This window comes from Rutilus rutilus (genome assembly GCF_951802725.1).
Source record: "Rutilus rutilus genome assembly, chromosome: 20".
Classification (NCBI taxonomy): Eukaryota; Metazoa; Chordata; class Actinopteri; order Cypriniformes; family Leuciscidae; genus Rutilus; species Rutilus rutilus.
This window is the reverse complement of record NC_140225.1, coordinates 13,070,045-13,089,271: the sequence shown is the minus strand read 5'-3', so window position 1 is coordinate 13,089,271 and position 19,227 is coordinate 13,070,045. Positions and strand designations below refer to the sequence as shown.

Sequence of the window (19,227 nt, the reverse complement as noted above, 5' to 3'; positions counted from 1 at the left end):
ACACAAATGGAAGATTGATAATTAATCCTCATCAATTAAAACAAAATTGTACTTTTGTAAAGAAATTCATACATACTGTACAGTAGAGACTATTTATATTTCTCGACAAAATCATTTAAGCATAACATTTTAGACAGAAAAGGATTATGAGAAACACATTCGTGAAATTCATACATAGCTTAAATTTTGTAAACAAATATAAATTGTGCCTAAAAAGATTTGATTTTATCAAAAAGGATGAGAAACATTTGTCAGATGTAATGGTGCACCTTTTGACTGGTACTGTACACATATAGAAAAATGAATAAGGACAAAATTCAGATTCTTTTTTAACTTGTTTTAATTATTCAAGTTGTGTTATGGAGTGGGTTTTTAGGGTCTCCCTTTTTCTGGGAGCATTATAATATGCAAATATAGTTCTAGACTTACCATGAAATATTTGATATTACAACACATCATACAGACCCCCATGTCACATAATAAATTAACTGAAAGCCCCACATTTCCCATAGTAAAAAAGAAACGCACAACATTTTGCTTTTGGCAACTACTCCATGAAACTCATTTTAGTTCTTGGAGGAAAAGTACACACTCTTTATCTCTTAGATTGTGCTTGCCATACTCAGGGATGTAAAGATCAGTTTACAACAATTTTCCAAGGGCCAATTAATCATCTTAGTAATGGTAAAATATTGGAGGAAAAAGGTGTATACGCAATATGTGCCAAAGAGTGAATATGGCAACTTTTAGTTGTTTTTAGTAGATTTACAGAAATGACATTTTCTTGTCACTGCTTTTAATGCATCAGTAACCAGTTCAGAATCCTTGTAGTGCTTTTATGTTAATATAAAACAATGACACATCTGGATCACAACACATTTCAAAACAGCAGTGTGCAAGAAATCTACTATGCAATCATTCCCGACACCTTCTTTAGTCATGTGATCTTACATTACTTATACTTGAACGACTATAAAAATAATCACCGCTTGTGAGTGATGGTGTTCATGAAGTGCGTGCACTCAAGGCGCAAACATAAATTCTTCTAGTCATCAAATTCCATTGTTTAATCTCATAGATGGAGAGTAACAAGCTTCTGTTCACTCTCAAACACTTCTTTTTTTTTTTGCCTGTATTCTTTATTATTATTATATCATTTTTTTTGGAAGAGCGGTTCTTTTCCCTTAAATAGGATACTTGCATTTTCTACACATGGCAGATGTTTTGTTTTACAAAAAGACGTCTGTAATGTACATTACTTGAGCTCAGGAGATCATGCTGGGCTGAGGCATTAGGTGATTGTGGTCTCATATGGTCTTCTGCTCCGGAGCGTCGTGGAAGGCTGAAGTCGAGTCGTCTTGGCTCTTGTCTGTGCTGTGGACCTTGGGTTCTGTGGCAATGGTGGAGGTGGCATCTATGCTCTCGTACGCCTCTGATGTCCACTGCTGAAAAGAAAGGACAAGCTAAAAATGCAGTTTGGTTTGTAAAAATTTCAGCAGTAACTTGATGATAGATTCCAAATCTGTAAGACTCAAAATCATTGGGAAGCTTATTTATAATACAAAGATACAGAATGGAACAAAAATACAAAATAAATCATTTTAGGATGATTAGGTGCATTCTGGGTCCAGAATTAACACAACAAAATGCATTATTTAAATAAAAGCTGTGAAAACCTACTAAAGAAAACACTTTTCTCAACAGCACGTCTAACCTTTACCAGTGTGGAAACTTTACCATGAAAGATTTATCTAGAACTTTACCGTTCAAAAGTTGGTAAGATTTTTAAATATTGTTACAATTTACAAAAACTTTTCTATTTTATTATAGTTTAAATGTAATTAACTTATGTGAAGACAAAGCTCAAACTTCAGCATTATTACTATCACATGATCCTTCAGAAATCATTTTAATATGCTGATTTGGTGCTCAAGAATAATTTATTAGTATTATAAGTTTTTTATTATTTTTTCATTCTGTGATGAATGGAAAGTTCAAAAGAGCAGCATTTGCACACTGATTTTAAAATCTTTTGTAACATTATAAATGTCTGTACTGTCAAATACTGTACTTTTGACAATTTAATGCTTCCTTGCTGAATAAAGGTATTCATTTCTTTAAAAAAAAACTCTTAATGACCCCAAACTTTTGAATGGTAGCGTATAATAACAAATTAAGCCACCAAAGTGAATGAATGGATATATAAATTGCATATGAAATATTTAAAGTTCAATACATTTTCTGAATTAACCAACCATTTTCAGAGTTAATTAAGGCAAAGAAATTAAACAACACTGCAAATTAATATTATCAAACAGAACAAAGAATTTATGTATTTTTTCTGAAGCTAAAATATTCTTCTGAAGCTTTATTCTACGTTATAAATACATTTTAAATGTTTAAAAGTTATGAGCCTCTGCTTTGTAAGTGTAGATTAATGACAAAAATAGGGAATTAGCATGTGGTGAAAACGGACAAAATCTGCTTTATATCATCTGAAGGCTAATAGTGGTCTATTCTGGCAAGCTTTTGTTTCTTGAAAATGCTTTAAAAACCAAATGTTCCATATATCAGTGTAAAAACATCTGAAAAGACGTCCCCTCACCTGTGTTGCGCGACTGGAGCGACAGGACGGTCCCAGGGCGATGTTGACGGAGCTTGAGGACTGCGTATCGCTGGTGTTTCCCCCCTCAGCTACAGAGAGGCCCGAGATGACCAAGCCGCTGGAGAAGCTGCGCTTGCCGAACAGCAGGCTCAGCGTGGAGCTGGAGGAAGACACCTGACTGGAGCGATGGTGACCCGTAGCTGAAGCCAGAGGCCCTGTTGTGGACAAACGAGGCACCTGGGAAAAGACGGAGGCAATGGAGGAAGTGTTGAAGGACAGCTGGCTGTTGGACAGGCGCTGCACCAGTCCGGGGCCTCCAGAGCCCGAGCCGTGCTGGCTGTCTAGGATGGGGCCCGATCGGCTGGTGACGGGGGGCCGCTGGCCATGAGGTTGCACTGAGCGACTGCGATACTCCCGGTGAGCTGCAGGGAAAGGAGACTGTCAGCGCAGACAGAACAATGTACATTTTTCTGATTCTCTTATGGGAAACGTTCATTTCAAGATGATAAAATTCATTTTTTGCTGAACTGGAAGGTAATTATCCATTTTAAATTTTGTATGGTTTTCAATTTAGGTAAAAGTAAACCAAATTGGTTTTTAATTTAAGTTTAGTTTTTATTTCATTCATATTTTTAATGACTTCAAATGACTTTCATAAAAATGTTCTTCTAGGCTTTAGGGCAACAAATTGTACAGAAATGTATAGTGTCCATGGTTTGTTCTGACCTCCGTGGTTTCTAGACTGGGAGCTGCGAGGACGGCCGTGATATAGGCTTAGGCTCTGGGATGTGGCGGAGTTATGATTTTGACTTAAGGAGGAACCAGCACAATCCACATCCTCCATGTTCATGCCACTGTTACAGCTGGTAAGGTTATCTTTCCTCACCCTAGAAAATGCAAGAAAGGTTCTTAAAAAAATTATAGAGAAGAAACAGAAAAAGAGCCTGTTAATGCCTTAAACATACCGAAACAACCTGGAGAGCAGCCAGGTGCGAATGCTGTCCAGACTGAGAGGGCCGCCCCATATGTTCCTGATCTGCTTGTGAGTTCCCATATAGGAGGTGGTGAGTGGGGACACAAACATGGGGTAACCCAGAGGCTGGTCACAGGAGGAGTTGATCATGTTTCGCAGAGCCTGCTTTGAGTTCTGGATGCTTCCGCGTTCAGGATTGCGGTTCCGGAGGAAAACGAGCTCTTGCTGCTGACCTGCCCACAGCCCTCGCACACATTCTTTATTCATCTGAATGGAAAGATGACGAGATAAATGAATAACAATCAGTCTTAAAACATAATAAACGAACAAATTACACTACAAACTAAAAAAAAAACAATCGTTTTTGCTCTCTTGCCTTTATAACTTTGAAGCTGAGATGTCGTTTGTAGAGCATGATGATCTTATACTCATCTGCGCCTTCATCCACCATGTGTCGAAGCGTGAGAAGTGTGTCTTGGCTGGACAGTACTGCTCTTCGCCAGGCGGGGTCGCTCTCATGACAGATCACTAGACTGGTTCTGTAGTTGGTTATGGCCTCGTAAAGCACGGCAGGCTCCTCGGTCTCCTCCAGGCTCGTGAAGTGGTCCTGTATAACGTGAAATTATTGAAATTATACCAAAAGGCAAATAGGCTGTGAATAGTTCGTCAGGTTGTGCAATATCCAAACATTGTCCAGTCATTTCACCTGGTGGAGTTTCAGACTCATTCTCACGGCTGGGGCCACAACCGTCTGCAGCAGGTCCATGTCAGCAAAGACCCATTCATCCTTAGCGGCAATGCGGAAGTCACCTTTGAACAGCGTGTTGAAGCCATAGAGGAATGATTCCAGACTGTGGAGGAAACCATTAAAGTCACCATGAATCAAAATTGACAATTTGTTTTTTTTATGAATATTGCAGTATTTATTATAAATGATTTATCCGTGCAAATCATTATTATTTAAAATCCATGTGCCTTCATAATCTTTCATTAATATAACTTCCCCTCCCTCATGCAGAGACATCTCTTCTCTTCTCTGATGACATGTTTACAGGCGTGAGGGCGGTACAACCCGTCACTCACATGAGATCACAGCAATAGCAAACCACAATTCTCTCAATTCCCAGATAGAAAAAAATGCCCGTCCTACATTTTTTTTGTTTGAAAAGACGTTTCAGTCGGATATACATCACAATAGGGAAGAAAAGACTATCGCAACTTCCATTTCATGCCGACTTTAAAATGTAAAATCTCTCACAGAGAATGTTTTTCCATTCCATTCCACTGCACTACATTACCATTGTTTTTCTAAGTAAACGCGCTAGACGGACAAAAACGTGGCGCTCAAGTTAAAATAAGCTCAAACTGTCTCAAAACCTTACATTTTTCCCCCATTCCACTTGCCCACGTCTTGCGTTTTTCAAAGCAAAACAGCATTCTGTGTGAACCAGCCCTTATTATGGCATGGCGGTACACATTTTATTTGGTATTCTTGATTCTGATTGGCATCCATCAAACAAACTATTATCTTTCGAGTATTTAAGTGCACATCGCTAATGTTGGAAGTGTACCTGTTGGATCTGTTATGTGCTGCTGTGCTGAGGGATCTCCGTCCAACCACAGATAGAGCGAAACACAGAGTAACCAAGGGAGAATCTTCATCGCTGTCCACTGGCTGAGAACGAAAAAACTAAACTTTAGGAATAAGATGCAAGTTTAGATCACCTTAACATTGTGGAAATGCAAAGAAGAGTTCAACTGTCCTACCAAAGGTATGTCCGAAGTTTATGCACCATTTTAAAATCAGCCATACACTGTTTTTTATTGCACTCTCAAAGACGTCCTTTAGTGCATCAGCTTTCACTCACTCTAATGAATGCCATTTGTGTCTCCTCACCTCCTCCAGCTTGTTGGCACAGTATTGAATCCACTCCAGGTAGACGTTACAGTAGCTGGCTCTGGTGACCCCCTGCAGACAGTGGACATAGTCTTCATCAATCTTCATGCTGAACACAGCCGGATCCTTCTCAATGTGATGCCATTTAGTGTAAGACTGAAGGACTTCCTGCGTGGACTGGTCTTTAATCCATATCTGCAGCTTGGGGTTGATCACCAGGTAGTAGATGATGCTCTAAAAATAGAAATAATTGAAAATACAGAGATGTGAGTGTCGTTAATGTCACTTTATCAAAAAATAAACCTACCGCAGTAAATCAAGAACATTGCAGCTATTTCATTCTTTGAGGAAATGTAGAATATGAAATTTAAGTAGACAGAAGAGACTCGATCGCTTCATATGATGAACAGATTGAATTTAGTCCTTTATGTAAGGGATAATGAACATCCAGCCGGTTGTTATCTCAGAATAAACACAGTGTTTGCGTTTGTATGAAACAAGAGAGAGCGAGTCCACGATACTGGATGACATAGTTAAAGCTAGTAATTTAGTGTAATTTAGTAATTTAGCTTACATAGTGTAATTTTTTAAGTTGATTCTTGGCAAAAAACACTTTGTTCTTTCAAAATTATATGTGCTCATTAATGCGTAATTACTTCTACCTAGTATTCTCGAAAGCGTAGAATCTGCCATTTAGAATACATACGGCCACCGTAGGAGTTAAAACGACCTCATAAACCTAATATTCAGTTGGTAGTCATATACAATTTCACCGCTAGATGGGAGAAAATCCTTCAGTGTAGCTTTAAATAACTACACAAAATATTGATTTGACTGAGTTTTAATATTTTATTAGCTCACCAAATGCAAAACTTCCACAAAGAAAAACCGTTCCTAGCAAGTGTATAGCGCTGAACCCGGATGAGCCTGCGTTATCTGTTTTCAGCGGTTATTATTGTGGAATAACATACCGTTGGATGGCACGATTGACCAATCAGAATCAAGTATTCCACAGAGTATAATAATCACATAAACATTGATCAGCGAACATAAACAGAAGCACAATCTAACCTGCTTAACGTGAGAGAACAAATCTCAATGGTTCTTGTGGAAGCTCAAATGTGCTGCGTGACATGAAAATGAACCTCATTGGTTCTCGCACGTCAAGCGAACATGCTTGAGCTTCCGTTGGTTTACCACAGCTGATGTGTGAGTAAATTAATGTTTGTTTGTGAATAAAAGCCTAAATTCAATCCGTTCAAAATATAAAGCGATCGCGTCTCTCTTCAGAAACTTTGGACTAAAACGATCAATTCATATGGATTAGTTTTCTCTTTATGAACTTTTTGTTTATATGTCAACATGTAGTTAAAGTTGTGTCAGTAGTATAAAAAAAGATAAATGATTAGATAGCATTCATACCTCTAAAACTCATTTAAAATGTAAACACCCACCTTTTGCAAGAATTGTTTTAAATGCTATATCATCATTTGGCAAAAAATAACTGTTAATTAAACCATTAAGGAAACAGAGTTGTTAAGAGGAATGCGAACTGGAACTGTATAGAACTAATACAACTTTTTCTTTCTTCCTAAATATAAAGGTCACATAATAGTGTTGCTGGTACCTTAAGGTAGTAAGTGATGAGCAGCTTGCGCAAGTCATAAACCTGCAGCATGGTGGCAGCGTTGTTTTCGCTAATGCTGTAGCCCTCCAGCAGATACTTAGTAGTGGTCACCTCCCAGGCCAGCCAACGTAGATTGAAAGCAGCATTGCAGGACAGCAGATGGGGCAAATGACCCGGCTCACAGCAGCAGCAAGAATCATCCTCCTCTACACCTTCTGTGATGGCCTCCACCTCCCGCTGCTGACAGTAAGTACCTGAGGAAATGAGAAGGCCAGAGTGAGGAGAAGGAACATTTACAACAATGTAATATTAAAACCACTTACCCCTGAACTCCAGGCCTCGTAGCTGGAAGGTGACCAGACCGTTGCCGACCTCAATGAGGTGAACAAGTGCATTAAGGTAGTCAGAAGCCAGGATGAAGCAATCTCCAGCGCAATAATTCCCCCAGCGGCCCAACATCAGGTCTCCACATAAAGAATGCTGCAAGGAGCGCGTCAGGTACTCATAGAAAATTGAGTTGAGGTTGTTGTCATCACAGCCTACATGGTGAGCATATAATCTCTCAACATTTTTATTTAAAAATGTAAGAGGACACCATTGTGTCTCTAGCAACAGTAGACACATGGCATCCTAAAACAATGTCTGACATACTTAAAAAAAAGTTTAAACTCTGTTTAAAACAGTGAAACTGAACCTTCATGCATTTTTGAAACAGTTTTGCACTGAAATCGACTGTTTATTAAGTGTGTGGTAAGACATGAATAGATAAAGAGTATTTACCAGTCTCTTTGTCAACCTGAGACACCAGTCGGCTGTTGGAATTGTCAATTCGTTTGGTGCTGAAAATGTCAAATCAAATGTTCATGAAGTGAAATATTCACAGTCATGTCAAAAACCCCATTTAATCTGATGCCTGTGCCACCATTCATGTTTAATATCAACAACAGAAACATTCTGTGTCATCACATTTGTGGTTGGAATCTACATCAATAATTCAACATTGTGTGGCTTTCTCTCTGCTACTACAGGCTGTTGGACTTCAGATAAAGCCCATCAACCATAAAGGAACTTTGTCCCAATGGAAACAATGTCAAACACGTCTTGCATCAACAGCTGTTTTCATATCAATAAAAATCAGAAAAATCTTAAAATCAGAAACCTGCACTCAAGTATGCAGTTGGCTGACAGCGCATTACGTCACTCTGAAGCTACATGCATGTTTCATGTGCTTGTGGAAAAAACAGACAACTTACTTGTAGTTCCTCTCCCAGAACTTCACAGGCCGTGGATAAGAGGTGATAAAAATAGCGCTCCCGAGGAAAGGGCTGAGTGGTGTGTAGAAGAGCGTCGTGATTAACGTCTGCAGCAGGAGCATGGCAGAGTCTGAGCTGCTCCGTCAAGGAAAAACCGAAATATTTGCACTGCATTTGAAGCTATGATGCTTTCACCGTATTGCAATAGTTCTTTAAAGGTGCTGTAAGGCATTTATTTTCATGCTACTTGACACTCTTAATAAGTGTCCTGAGAAATCACACCTGAAAAAATAAAGAAATTACATCTAACCGAATTTTATATTATTACCATTTCAGTCTGCTTTCTAGGAGCTGGCTCGAAATCCTGAGATTGCTCATAAAATATTTAATTCTGTTGACAAAAAGATGTGTAAACGTAATAGAAATAGCCTAATAACTTAAATATTTACGATTTTTTTTTTTTTTTTATTGCATAAATTTAGTTTTTTAAACATATGAATATATAATATAGGTGCTATAGTATTTTAGAAAGTGGGTCCCTCGCAGGGGATCATTATATTTTGGGAGTCCGTGGCTTAAACAAGTTTGAAAACTGGCTTACGGCACCTTTACTTGATCAGATTAAAATTGGGAGTAAACATAGTACAAGGTTTGTACTACCAATATACACACTCAGGCTGGACAGACTGTAAGGATATGAGGTACAGCAAAAGGTTGTGCAAATGCATGAAATGCACTACCCCATGCTATCTGCCAGGGGGCGATATACACCAGAATGAAGTGCAGCTTGTGGAGAAGATCCCAAAGCTGTAGACAAAACAAAGAGCTGTTGTAAGACAGCAAGACAACAAAGGCAGTTATTTTGGGACTAGTTACTAAATGTACTGTCTGCTGAGAGCTATTTCAGACGATAGTCTGGCACAATACTGATACGTCATTTTGGAAAATGAATACTAAATGAACACAAAGGGCAGGGAATGATGAGCGTTTCAATGCACTAATGTCCATCCAACCCATATAGCACTGACCTTGTTGAAGATGATGGACATGAGGAAGAAGTTGAGCAGGAATGTTTCAGAGGCACTGCTGCAGTCAAACTCAAAGAAGATGAGGGTGAAGATGAGCGTGAGGAACTGGTAGCTGGGATTGCAGAAGGAGGCACGAAGAAGCTTCATCCCAGCAACTGTCATCAACAAGACATCACAGCTGGAGCGAGACACAGACACCTGAGCCACTCAGGTGCAGAGGCAGCACACAACCAAGCACAGCAAACACTAATCAGGTGGCTCTGACACAGATCTGATGCTAACTTCTGCTAAAACCACCACAATGAGCAGAAAAATGTGTTGTCGGAAAGTACTCTACCAATACTGCTTCTACATACCTATGTGTATGTATGTGTGTGTGTGTATAAAACACAGTTATTGTGTTTAATACACAATTAAACAAACTATTTTAAAATGAATTTATTTATATGAATTTTCAGCAGCCATTACTTCAGTCTTCAGTGTCACATGATCCTTCAGAAATTATTCCAATTTGCTGATTTGGTGTTCAAGAAAAATGTCTTAGTATTATCATATATATATATATATATATATATATATATATATGCACAACTGTTTTCAACATTGACAATAAGAAGAAATGTTTCATGAGCAGTAAATCAGCATATTAGAATGATTTCTGAAGGATCGTGTGACACTGAAGACTGGAGGAATGATGCTGAAAATTCAGTTTTGGCCTTTGGCCATCACAGGAATTCTGTTTAAATTGTAATAATACTTCACACTTTTACTGTTTTTACTGTATTTTGGAATAAATATAGTCTTGGTGAGCAGAAACGCAAAAAAATTTATGGGATTGACTGAAGAGTAAAAAATGTACAATATTTTTTAATATCTGTATTGAATTGCCAATTAGAATTAGGGGAAGGATACTTACTGTATTCCTAGTTTCTTACGATGGCTGAGGGCGAAGCCATCGTTGGTAAGTGCACTGAGGACAATGGCTGGGTAGACAATATACTTCTCAAAAGTCAACAGCCCCACATAGAGACGCTCGAACCACATCAAGTGAGCATCCTCTAAAAAGATAGTATACTAACATTAATATTCATGTGAATGTCAATGACAGTAGACACGTCACAGATGTGCAGTTAACTGACCTCTGGGTTCGAACTGTGAGTATTCCTTACTCTTCAGCACAGGATGAGAGATCCAAAGCCAGGGATGGTGTTTCCGTAACTGAGGGATGATATAGTGGGTGACAAAGCCCACAGTGGCTGCTAATGCATACAGCACTATGGACACAAATGGCTGTATGTGACAAAAACAAAGTGTTAATTGACATGTAGGCTGAAAACTGAATTGAACATGTAATCATTGACTCCTGTCTCTCTATGATAGTTTAGATTTGGTTATGATTTTTAAGATGACGTGTATGAGAAGTTTAAAAGTAAGAGAAACTCACCCTTAGAGACAGGAAAACCGTGCTGGCAGTAATAGCAAAGGTCAAAACTGAGGCGAGAATACAGATAACCAGATCTGACAGTAAAATCTCTTTCTGCAACATAAAATGATACATGTATTTTAAGTAATACATGGATCCTCAGATGCAAATACTACACTACTGTTGAAAAGTTTGTGAGAGTCAGTAAAATTTTATAATTTTTTGAAGAAATGAATACTTTTCAGCAAGGATGCATTCAATTGATAAAAAATTACAGTAAAGACATGTATAATGTTTCAAAAGATTTCTATTTCACAATAAATACTGTTCTTTTGAACTTTTTATTCATCAAAAAATCCTGAACAAATTTTTTTGATCACGGTTTCTACAAAAATATTAAGCAGAGCATAATAAAGGATAATAATAAAACATATTTCTTGAGCAGCAAATCAGCATTGTGTGACACTGAAGACTGGACTAATGATGCTGAAAATTCAGCTTTGCCATCACAGGAATAAATGACATTTTTAAATATATTAAAACAGAATACATTATTTTAAATTGTAATAATATTTCACAATTTTACTGTATTTTTAATTAGATAAATGAGAGACATAAGGATCTCTTTAAAAAGCATTTAAAAATCTTACCGGCTTGCAAACTTTTGAATGGTAGTGTACATCTGATTATTCTTCTCTAATGCCTAAGTGAAATGAAAACGTTTTGGAATATTCACTAAATAAATCAAAGGCACCCACCACTGAGCCTTTGAGTTTCTCAGGAAGAGGGTCTATGCTCTCCTCATCCTCCTCCTCTTCACCATGTCCAAGTGATGGCATCAGCTTGGACTTTATCAATGAGCTAAGATCAAAGACAAACAAATATATTTTTTAGTCCAAACTATGGCAGAAGTTCAAAATGTTCTAAACCAAATGATCAGTGGAAAGTGCACAATGTTCTTACAATAACACAGATGGGTCACTGCTTTGTCGACTGAGATGATAGGACAGGACCACTAGCAGGGCACAGAAACCAGAGAAAAGTGCTGGAATATGCTGTTCATCCCAAGGCTCCTACACAGAAGATGCCAATGCCATCACAAACTTATAATCTATCTCGTATTGCATTCAAAAAATAAAGTATATATTTTACTGATGATCTACAAATTTTTTGGAGTTTAAGTAGATTAAATGCATGTTGTCATTAAAAATACATTTCCCATTCCCAACAGATCATACCTTCAAAGCTCCAAGACAGAATCCGTAGAGTAAAGCCAGCGCTATAAGACTCCGTACTATACAGTACACTGCAGATGGGAGTCCAGTTGCAGCTAAGCAGAAAAAAAGAGAAACACGAGTTTCCTCCAATTGACCTTTAATCATTTATAATTGTCTGCATTTTGAGGAGGAAAAAAAAAACAGTTAAAAAATGATATATCATGAATACGGACCTGTACCTCCAAAAAAGTGCATGTCGATTTGTTCTAAAAAGTATATAAAAAAGGTGTTGATTTGCGGAAAAAGGCCCAGAAGAAACGTTACCGGAAAGCAGTACGTAAACCCTGAAAGGATCAGATCAACATATCCATCAAATTAAAAATTACTCTGCAACAATTTCCATTTGTAATGTTTTAAACATACTTTTCAACTTACAACATACCGACTAAAATGTCTTGCACGTACTGAAGGGCGTCTGACGTTACTATTGTGATGCCGTAGATGGTGGACACAGGGAGGTCTGGTCTTCTCAACACTATCTCCAAAATCCAAATAAGGCCACAGAACATACAGAAATATGCAGCACGGCTGTAGATGACAATTTGATTATGGCCCTGTAAAAAAAAAGACAGCTTTTTTCATCCTGTTAAACGCATTAACGACATGACATTTTCTTGAATGCTTCTGTAGTAAACTCACATGAGTAGGTGAAGCTGCATCTGGCTGAACACTCTATAAAACACAAGATGCTTTAGCAGGCAGTCTAGCAGTAGATTCATTTTCAGCAAAGACAGGCTATAAAATGAGGAATGCGGTACCTTCAGTAAGGAATACTGACAGCTAGCAATGACCAGGCAGAACTGAAAGACCCAGATGTCTTTGAAGCAGCCCTCGTTCAGAAGCACAAACCCCAGAAAAGCCACTAAGACGGCTAAGAATACAGCCACCATGTTCTCAGTCATATCCTTGTTCCTGCAAAAACAGTTAGCATCTTTCTGTGCTTATGGTACTTGAATAGCACTGCAATGTCTAAAACTTTCATTGTCACACTCACCTGTCAAATAATGCCAGCAAGGTTAGCCGATCATACAATATGTTCACCCATTTCCCAGGAAAAACCTTTAATTTGTAGTACAGCTTTCTTGAGGGTTTCTCTTGTGTTGATGTCTCGGATGATTCATCTAAGGAGTCTTCCTCCTGTGCGTGAGAAATATTCAAGCCCTCAAATGGTGAGTAAATGATGACTGAATTTCATTTATGGGCGAACTATCCTCTAAGATACAGTATTTTAACCAAAACCAACCAACCATGTTTTCTATGTGTTTTGTTTGTTCTGTTGTGTGAGAGCAAGCTTAATATGTGGAAAGAGGGATTCCACACCTGGAAGATTTCCGGATGGGTTCTCCTGGGCCGGAGTCGGCGAGTTGGAAGGATGCGTCGCTGGAATGGGCATTCAGAGGGTCCTCCCACCAACCCGTCCTGGCACTCAGAGTTAGAGGACGTGGAGAGGAGATCACTAATGAAGAGATGGTAACATTATAAATCTATAACAACTGTTTTTATTTTTTCACTTAATTTTGTGATTGTAAAAGAGAAATAGGATGCAGTACCATATGTTGCCGGTGATGAGCTCGGCACCAAGAGGTAAGTTTAGAGCTCTTTCATTGTACAGTTTCCGAGGTCTCTCTCCTGTATATATTGTACATGTTAAAAGCATCACAAATGCTCCTCTACTAGTCCTCCTATATATACTGTATATGACATTGCACGGTCATTTCTGTCCACTGTACTCACTGTGAACAGTGTGAAAAGTGTAAACCTCCTCTTTGGATGTAGTCTCTGGTCTGCAGATGACCTGAAGCATAGAGCTCTCTGACTGGGACGTTTGTGAGGGCAGAGAATCATAATCAGGGTCCCTCTCCTTATCTGTCTGCGGACTGTGAAGACAAGGAGAAAATGTACCCTAAAATGTGTACTTTTTCCAGATGGAGTGGAACATCCCTGGAATTCAGTTTGGTATGTTTGTAGTTTAGCGAGTCTGTATTAATAACTCTTAATTTGCATGAGGGTACACACAAACTACCATTCAAAGGTTTGGTGTCTGTAAGATTTTATGTTTTTGATAAGTCTCTTATGCTCTTCAAGGCTGCATTTATTTGATCATTGATTTCAATATATTTTCAAATGTGATTTATTCCTGTGATGGCAAAGCTGAAATGTCATAAACCATAACTCCATTCTTCAGTGTCACATGATCCTTCAGATTTCATTTCTCAGAAACATTTCTCATTATCATCAATGCTAAAACCAGTTGTGCTGCTTAATATTTTAGTTATATTTTATTGCTTTTTATATTTTATGCTTATTATATCTAAAAAATGTTGCATTCTCTAGCGGAAGTGTAGCGTTCCCTGAGAAATGCTGCAAAAGTATTATGTTCCCCCAAGAAACGTTCATTTGCAAAAACAGTTTTTCCTCCCAACTCATATTGTTTCCATAACAAAAAGTTTTGCGAGTGAATTCATAGTTTTTTACGAGACAACACAAAAGCGTCTAATTTTTCCTCCCATCTTAATTTTTTTCCCATCAACATATCCCTTTAGGGTCTCCATACTTTAATGCATCCTTGCTAAATAAAAACATACATTTCTTTTAAAAAAATTATTGATCACAACTTTTGAACGGTATTGTCTGTTTGTGTTTGTGTATTATATATATATATATAATCATTATTATTATTATTTTAATCTGTTGTCTATATATTTAAATATCATGCTTATGTTCAGATTTATAGTTTACCCACCTTTCTGGAGAGACAATAGGAATGAGAGTCCCTGGGATAGTTTTCATTGTATCTGTAGCCAGACTGTTTGGGGGATTTGGACGCTCCTGTTGTTGTCCTGTGGATTCTGACACGTCAGAGTTATTCTCCGCTGTCATGCTTTGCTCTGAAAGGAGTTAGACCATTAATCTGAGCAAAGATATTCAACGCAGTCTCATGCATTAATCAACACTCACCATTTCTCTCTTCCTTCTCCTCCTCAGCCTCATTTCCACCCCCAAATCTGGTGTTGTTGATAGACTCCAGCAAAGACACAAACTCAACAAAGTTGGACTCATTGGGTATCTGTCCCTCTTTGGCTTCTAGGTCAGATTTAGAGGAGGTCATTGTACTGAGCTTATCTTTAGCTCTATGGCTAATGAGGACAGCATCTCGTCCACTGTCGATACTGAGTCCCCTAGCATGCGTTCTTCCACTCTGAGTACATCTCTTATATGCTGATGGAATTTGCAAGAATCCATCAGCATCCAGTTTAAGCTCAGGAGGGTCGTTTTCATCAGGATGGGAGTTGACATCAATGCCTGAAGAGCTGTTATTGGTCAGTTGGGGGCTCAGGTTGGGTATCTCATGCTCATTGCTCTCTATTTCTTTGCATTCCTGAGCAGAGTCAGAACTGATTGGCTCTTTGGCAAGAAGACTGTCTTGATGCTCGGACTTCTCCTGAAGCGAGTTGTCTTCTGGAACCGGCGTATCTTCTTTCTCATCATCCGCAGAGGGTTCCTCCAGTTCGTGAGGCGAATCAAAGGTGATGACAGGAATTTTGACAGGACAGTCGGATTCTCCCTGGTGGGACTGAGCTGACTCTAAGATGCTCAGTTTAACAGACTCCTCCAGCTCAGCTGCTGTCTGTGGGTCACAGCTCATTGTGATAATGATCTTCACCGTATCACTCTCGTCCAAGTGGGACAAGGGAATCGAGTTGTCAACCAGCACCACAGCAATTTCGTCCGAGCAATAGTTCTCCTCAGGTCTTCCTCCATCGTCGGCATCTCGTGTGATTTCTAGAGAGGTATTATTGTTGTTGGGGTCAGTGGGGGGTTTGACTTTCTCCTCTAAACCGTCCGCTTCATTCACAGGGGAAGGCGGAAGATCATTGTCAGCTTTGTCTCTGTGGGATGAAGGAATCTGCTCTCCCTGCAGGAGTGGGGCAGACTGGTCAGTGTTGGGACTGAACACATCCTCAGGGGTGAGTCTCTCCTCCACGTCTGGCCAAGACCGTTCATTACAGACAGCATCACTCTGACCTGCAAATGTCAGTCAGTATACAAACAGCATATTTAACATGTCAGATGGACATATGGTTTATGATAGATTTGAAATGAATTAGCTACTAGATGCTGAATCCTGTTGGTTTATGTCAAAAACCATGATACACCGATTTTTTCTTCCTTGACATTTGATTAGATAGTAATTAAGGGTGTAATGATACACATTTTTTTTCCAGGGCTGACCAACATTAGGCTACATCATTTTTTTTAAATGTATTTTATTAAATTATATGAAATAAAAAATTGAAATTCAATAAAATATTCTGAAATGTCTGGTTTTTTAGATGCAGTCAGAGACCCTCACAATGTAAGTGTAAAGCTGTGTTTATGCAAAGCTGTCTGACAGCTTTTTTTGAGAGGTCCTGGCAGGACGTCACACTCGGTGTGACGTGTGACTGAGGCAAGATAGAGAGTAGTCAAGTTATTCCTCAGTTCATATGCTAGGCTCTGTGACTGAAACTTACAGTAGTGTATCTGCACAGCATGTTCCCAGATTTGTGAGGATCTCTTCCACTGCAGTGAAACCAGGCCAGTGCTATAATTAAAGCTGGTACATACCCTCTATGTTTTTCAGCTCCTCAGATTTTGGACACTCCTTCACAGTTTTGAAAAGCAGGTTAACCAAAAAATTATATTATTATTCACAGCTAGATTTGTGCAAGATCTGCATTCAAGATGTTACACTAATTACAAGTATAAATAATTATAGTACATAAAATCTTGAAAGTATTACTCACTCCAATCAGTCCAGGGTCTGTTTCAGTCTGTTTCACTGTGACCTGTATTACTGGACTTGGTCTGTTTTTGGTCAGTACTGATGTGGCAACACTGTCAGGAACTGTGCTGCTCTTCCTTTGGATTAAAACAATTCAGACTTTAGCCTGGTTACAAGACAAATATTAAAAACACTTTTGGCAGTAGGGTTTGTGAGCTTTGAGAACAAGAAGCATATGTTTTGTTTAATTAGGCAAAACATAGCCTCTGACATAATTTGGGGAAATAATATTGCAAACCGATATTGAAATCAATATATGGCACAACTGATTTTGGATCTTACCTTAGGGATGGAAGACCGGAATCAGATGCGTTGCTTTTCTTGTCTACACCTTTGCTGATGTCAGGCACACTACTCTGGGCTACAATGTCGCCCTGATCGAACATCAGATGGAGGCGATAATTTACCATCTTAATGACAATGAAGAAAACTGTCACTGAGGTGCAGTAGATACTGAGGGTAGTAGTGGTGGGTGGAAGAGCCTGGGGAAATATATATTAGAGCATTACATTACATTATCTCTGGAGCAATAGATAAATTGACAGACAGATAGATAAATCAACTGTAAAATATAATTTTAGATGATTGGATTTGCATTATTATGATGTCTTTTCTGAATTAATAATAATAACAATAAAAAATAATAATTTCATGACCACTAGAAAAAAAACACTTCATATAGGCCTAATGATATTTTCGTCTACTGTAAATGCACAACAATGCTATACAGGCTGCCATGAGAGAATCACCTGTACAGGAAGCTATGCAGAAGAAAAATGCGACAGTTCCAGGAGCTACGAGGAGCATAAACACCTAAATTCATATAATATTCAATAACATTTAACCCGTAAATACATTTCATTCATTTAGATAAATATTTCGCGTGAGGTTTCTTCAGCTACAGTATAACGCATTCAATGCTTCATATCAGCAAAGCACAATATTATCGGCGGCCTGCGACATTGTATCACTCACCAAATGAAGAGATAATGGAAGCATAAGCAAAAACATCCATAAATACAGGTGACATGAATTGTTGAATTTATTCTGGTCTGGATCATGATACCATCCACCGGTCAGTGAAGCCCAGACTCCTTGGCGTAGCGTTTGCACGACTTGAGAGCCCATATTTTCAATAATGGTCGCTACAAATATATCATGCTGCAAGCTGCGAATTCACACCACTGCCGTCCTGGACTCGCTGCCCCAACGCGCGATTACATATTTACAGAAGCTGCCTCTACATCCTTCCTTAAAGCCGTTTACTTTTCTTTTTCATCGTCCACGCCTTGTCTCCCAATTTCCCAACATAAAAGCATTGGTTTTGTGCGGTGAAAGGCTCCCAGCAGCAGCATCCTTCTGCGCCTGCTTCACATGAGCGGATAGGAGGGAGGACTGGACTGATTCATAGCGATGCTCTTCTGCTCACTGAGTCATGCGCCCCCACCCTGTGTGTGAGGAGGATACAGTCAAAAGACGAGAGCCATGGAAAATCAACTGTTCTGACTGAGATGGAGCCAGGGAAGCTGGACAGCATCTTTAACTTACATAAATAGCAGAAAAGTTCAAGTGGGCCTAGCTAAAATGTTTAAAATTGATTATGTACAATAAGTTAAAAATTTAAAATATTTTTTAACACACAACCATAATCAACAGCACTTTTTCAACCTGGCTTAAATGTAGGCTACACATTTTTTTTTTTTTTTTAAATATGGAGCTATATACAATGTGTGTGTGTGTGTGTGTGTGTGTGTGTGTGTGTGTGTGTGTGTGTGTGTGTGTGTGTGTGTGTGTGTGTGTGTGTGTGTGTGTGTGTGTGTGTGTGTGTGTACAGTATATATAAACACACACAGTCTGACATATATATCATCTATATAAAAATAATAATATATTCACACATATGTAAACAAAAACGTTCATGTTAGATGCAGTTGATACAGCACTAATATATAGCCTATAGGCTATATTAGAAAAACATCATGGCTCACAATAGTTTGGCCATGACTGTCTTTTTTGTTAGTGTGAAGAACATTTTAATCTAAAGAACGTTTTTTCTACTTTAAAGAATCTTTTGTGCAATGGAAAGGCTTCATGGATTTTAAAGGTTCTTCACTGACCCAAATGCGTGTTTATGAGTTTAATGTAAAAATTGTATAGAGATAGGCTAGCGTTTTCCCTTTCTAATAGTCAGTGAATTAATATAACATAAAAGTTATAGGCCTACTCTTTATATCTCATTAGCCTATGATATTTAAGGATTTCCTATGTGCTTTAAGCTATTGGAATTGTATGTAGCCTATGTTTGTTTATTACTCAATT

At 38.5% G+C, this 19,227-nt stretch overlaps 1 protein-coding gene across 2 annotated transcripts; it reads right to left on the bottom strand.

Annotated features, from left to right (window-relative positions):
* Positions 1-1,135: 1,135 nt before the first annotated feature.
* On the bottom strand, positions 1,136-18,136 carry pcnx2 (pecanex 2). Of its 2 annotated transcripts, none has more exons than XM_084390583.1 (34): positions 17,884-18,136; positions 17,191-17,390; positions 16,871-16,985; positions 16,692-16,728; positions 15,042-16,109; positions 14,827-14,971; positions 13,818-13,960; positions 13,634-13,712; positions 13,404-13,539; positions 13,078-13,220; positions 12,842-12,995; positions 12,723-12,755; positions 12,466-12,637; positions 12,257-12,367; positions 12,045-12,136; positions 11,770-11,879; positions 11,565-11,667; positions 10,828-10,920; positions 10,523-10,673; positions 10,300-10,441; positions 9,384-9,561; positions 9,054-9,162; positions 8,356-8,485; positions 7,883-7,941; positions 7,426-7,641; positions 7,103-7,356; positions 5,476-5,709; positions 5,150-5,253; positions 4,285-4,429; positions 3,955-4,185; positions 3,571-3,845; positions 3,332-3,492; positions 2,606-3,027; positions 1,136-1,445 (listed from the first exon to the last, which is right to left on the bottom strand). In XM_084390583.1, exons 1-34 carry the CDS (start codon positions 18,034-18,036, stop codon positions 1,308-1,310), a joined length of 6,036 nt encoding a protein of 2,011 aa, XP_084246709.1. In that variant the 5' UTR covers positions 18,037-18,136; the 3' UTR covers positions 1,136-1,307. The 2 variants fall into 2 exon arrangements, with proteins under 2 accessions (XP_084246709.1, XP_084246710.1); XM_084390584.1 differs by having other exon boundaries at positions 1,136-1,442.
* Between the last annotated feature and the right edge of the window lie 1,091 nt (positions 18,137-19,227).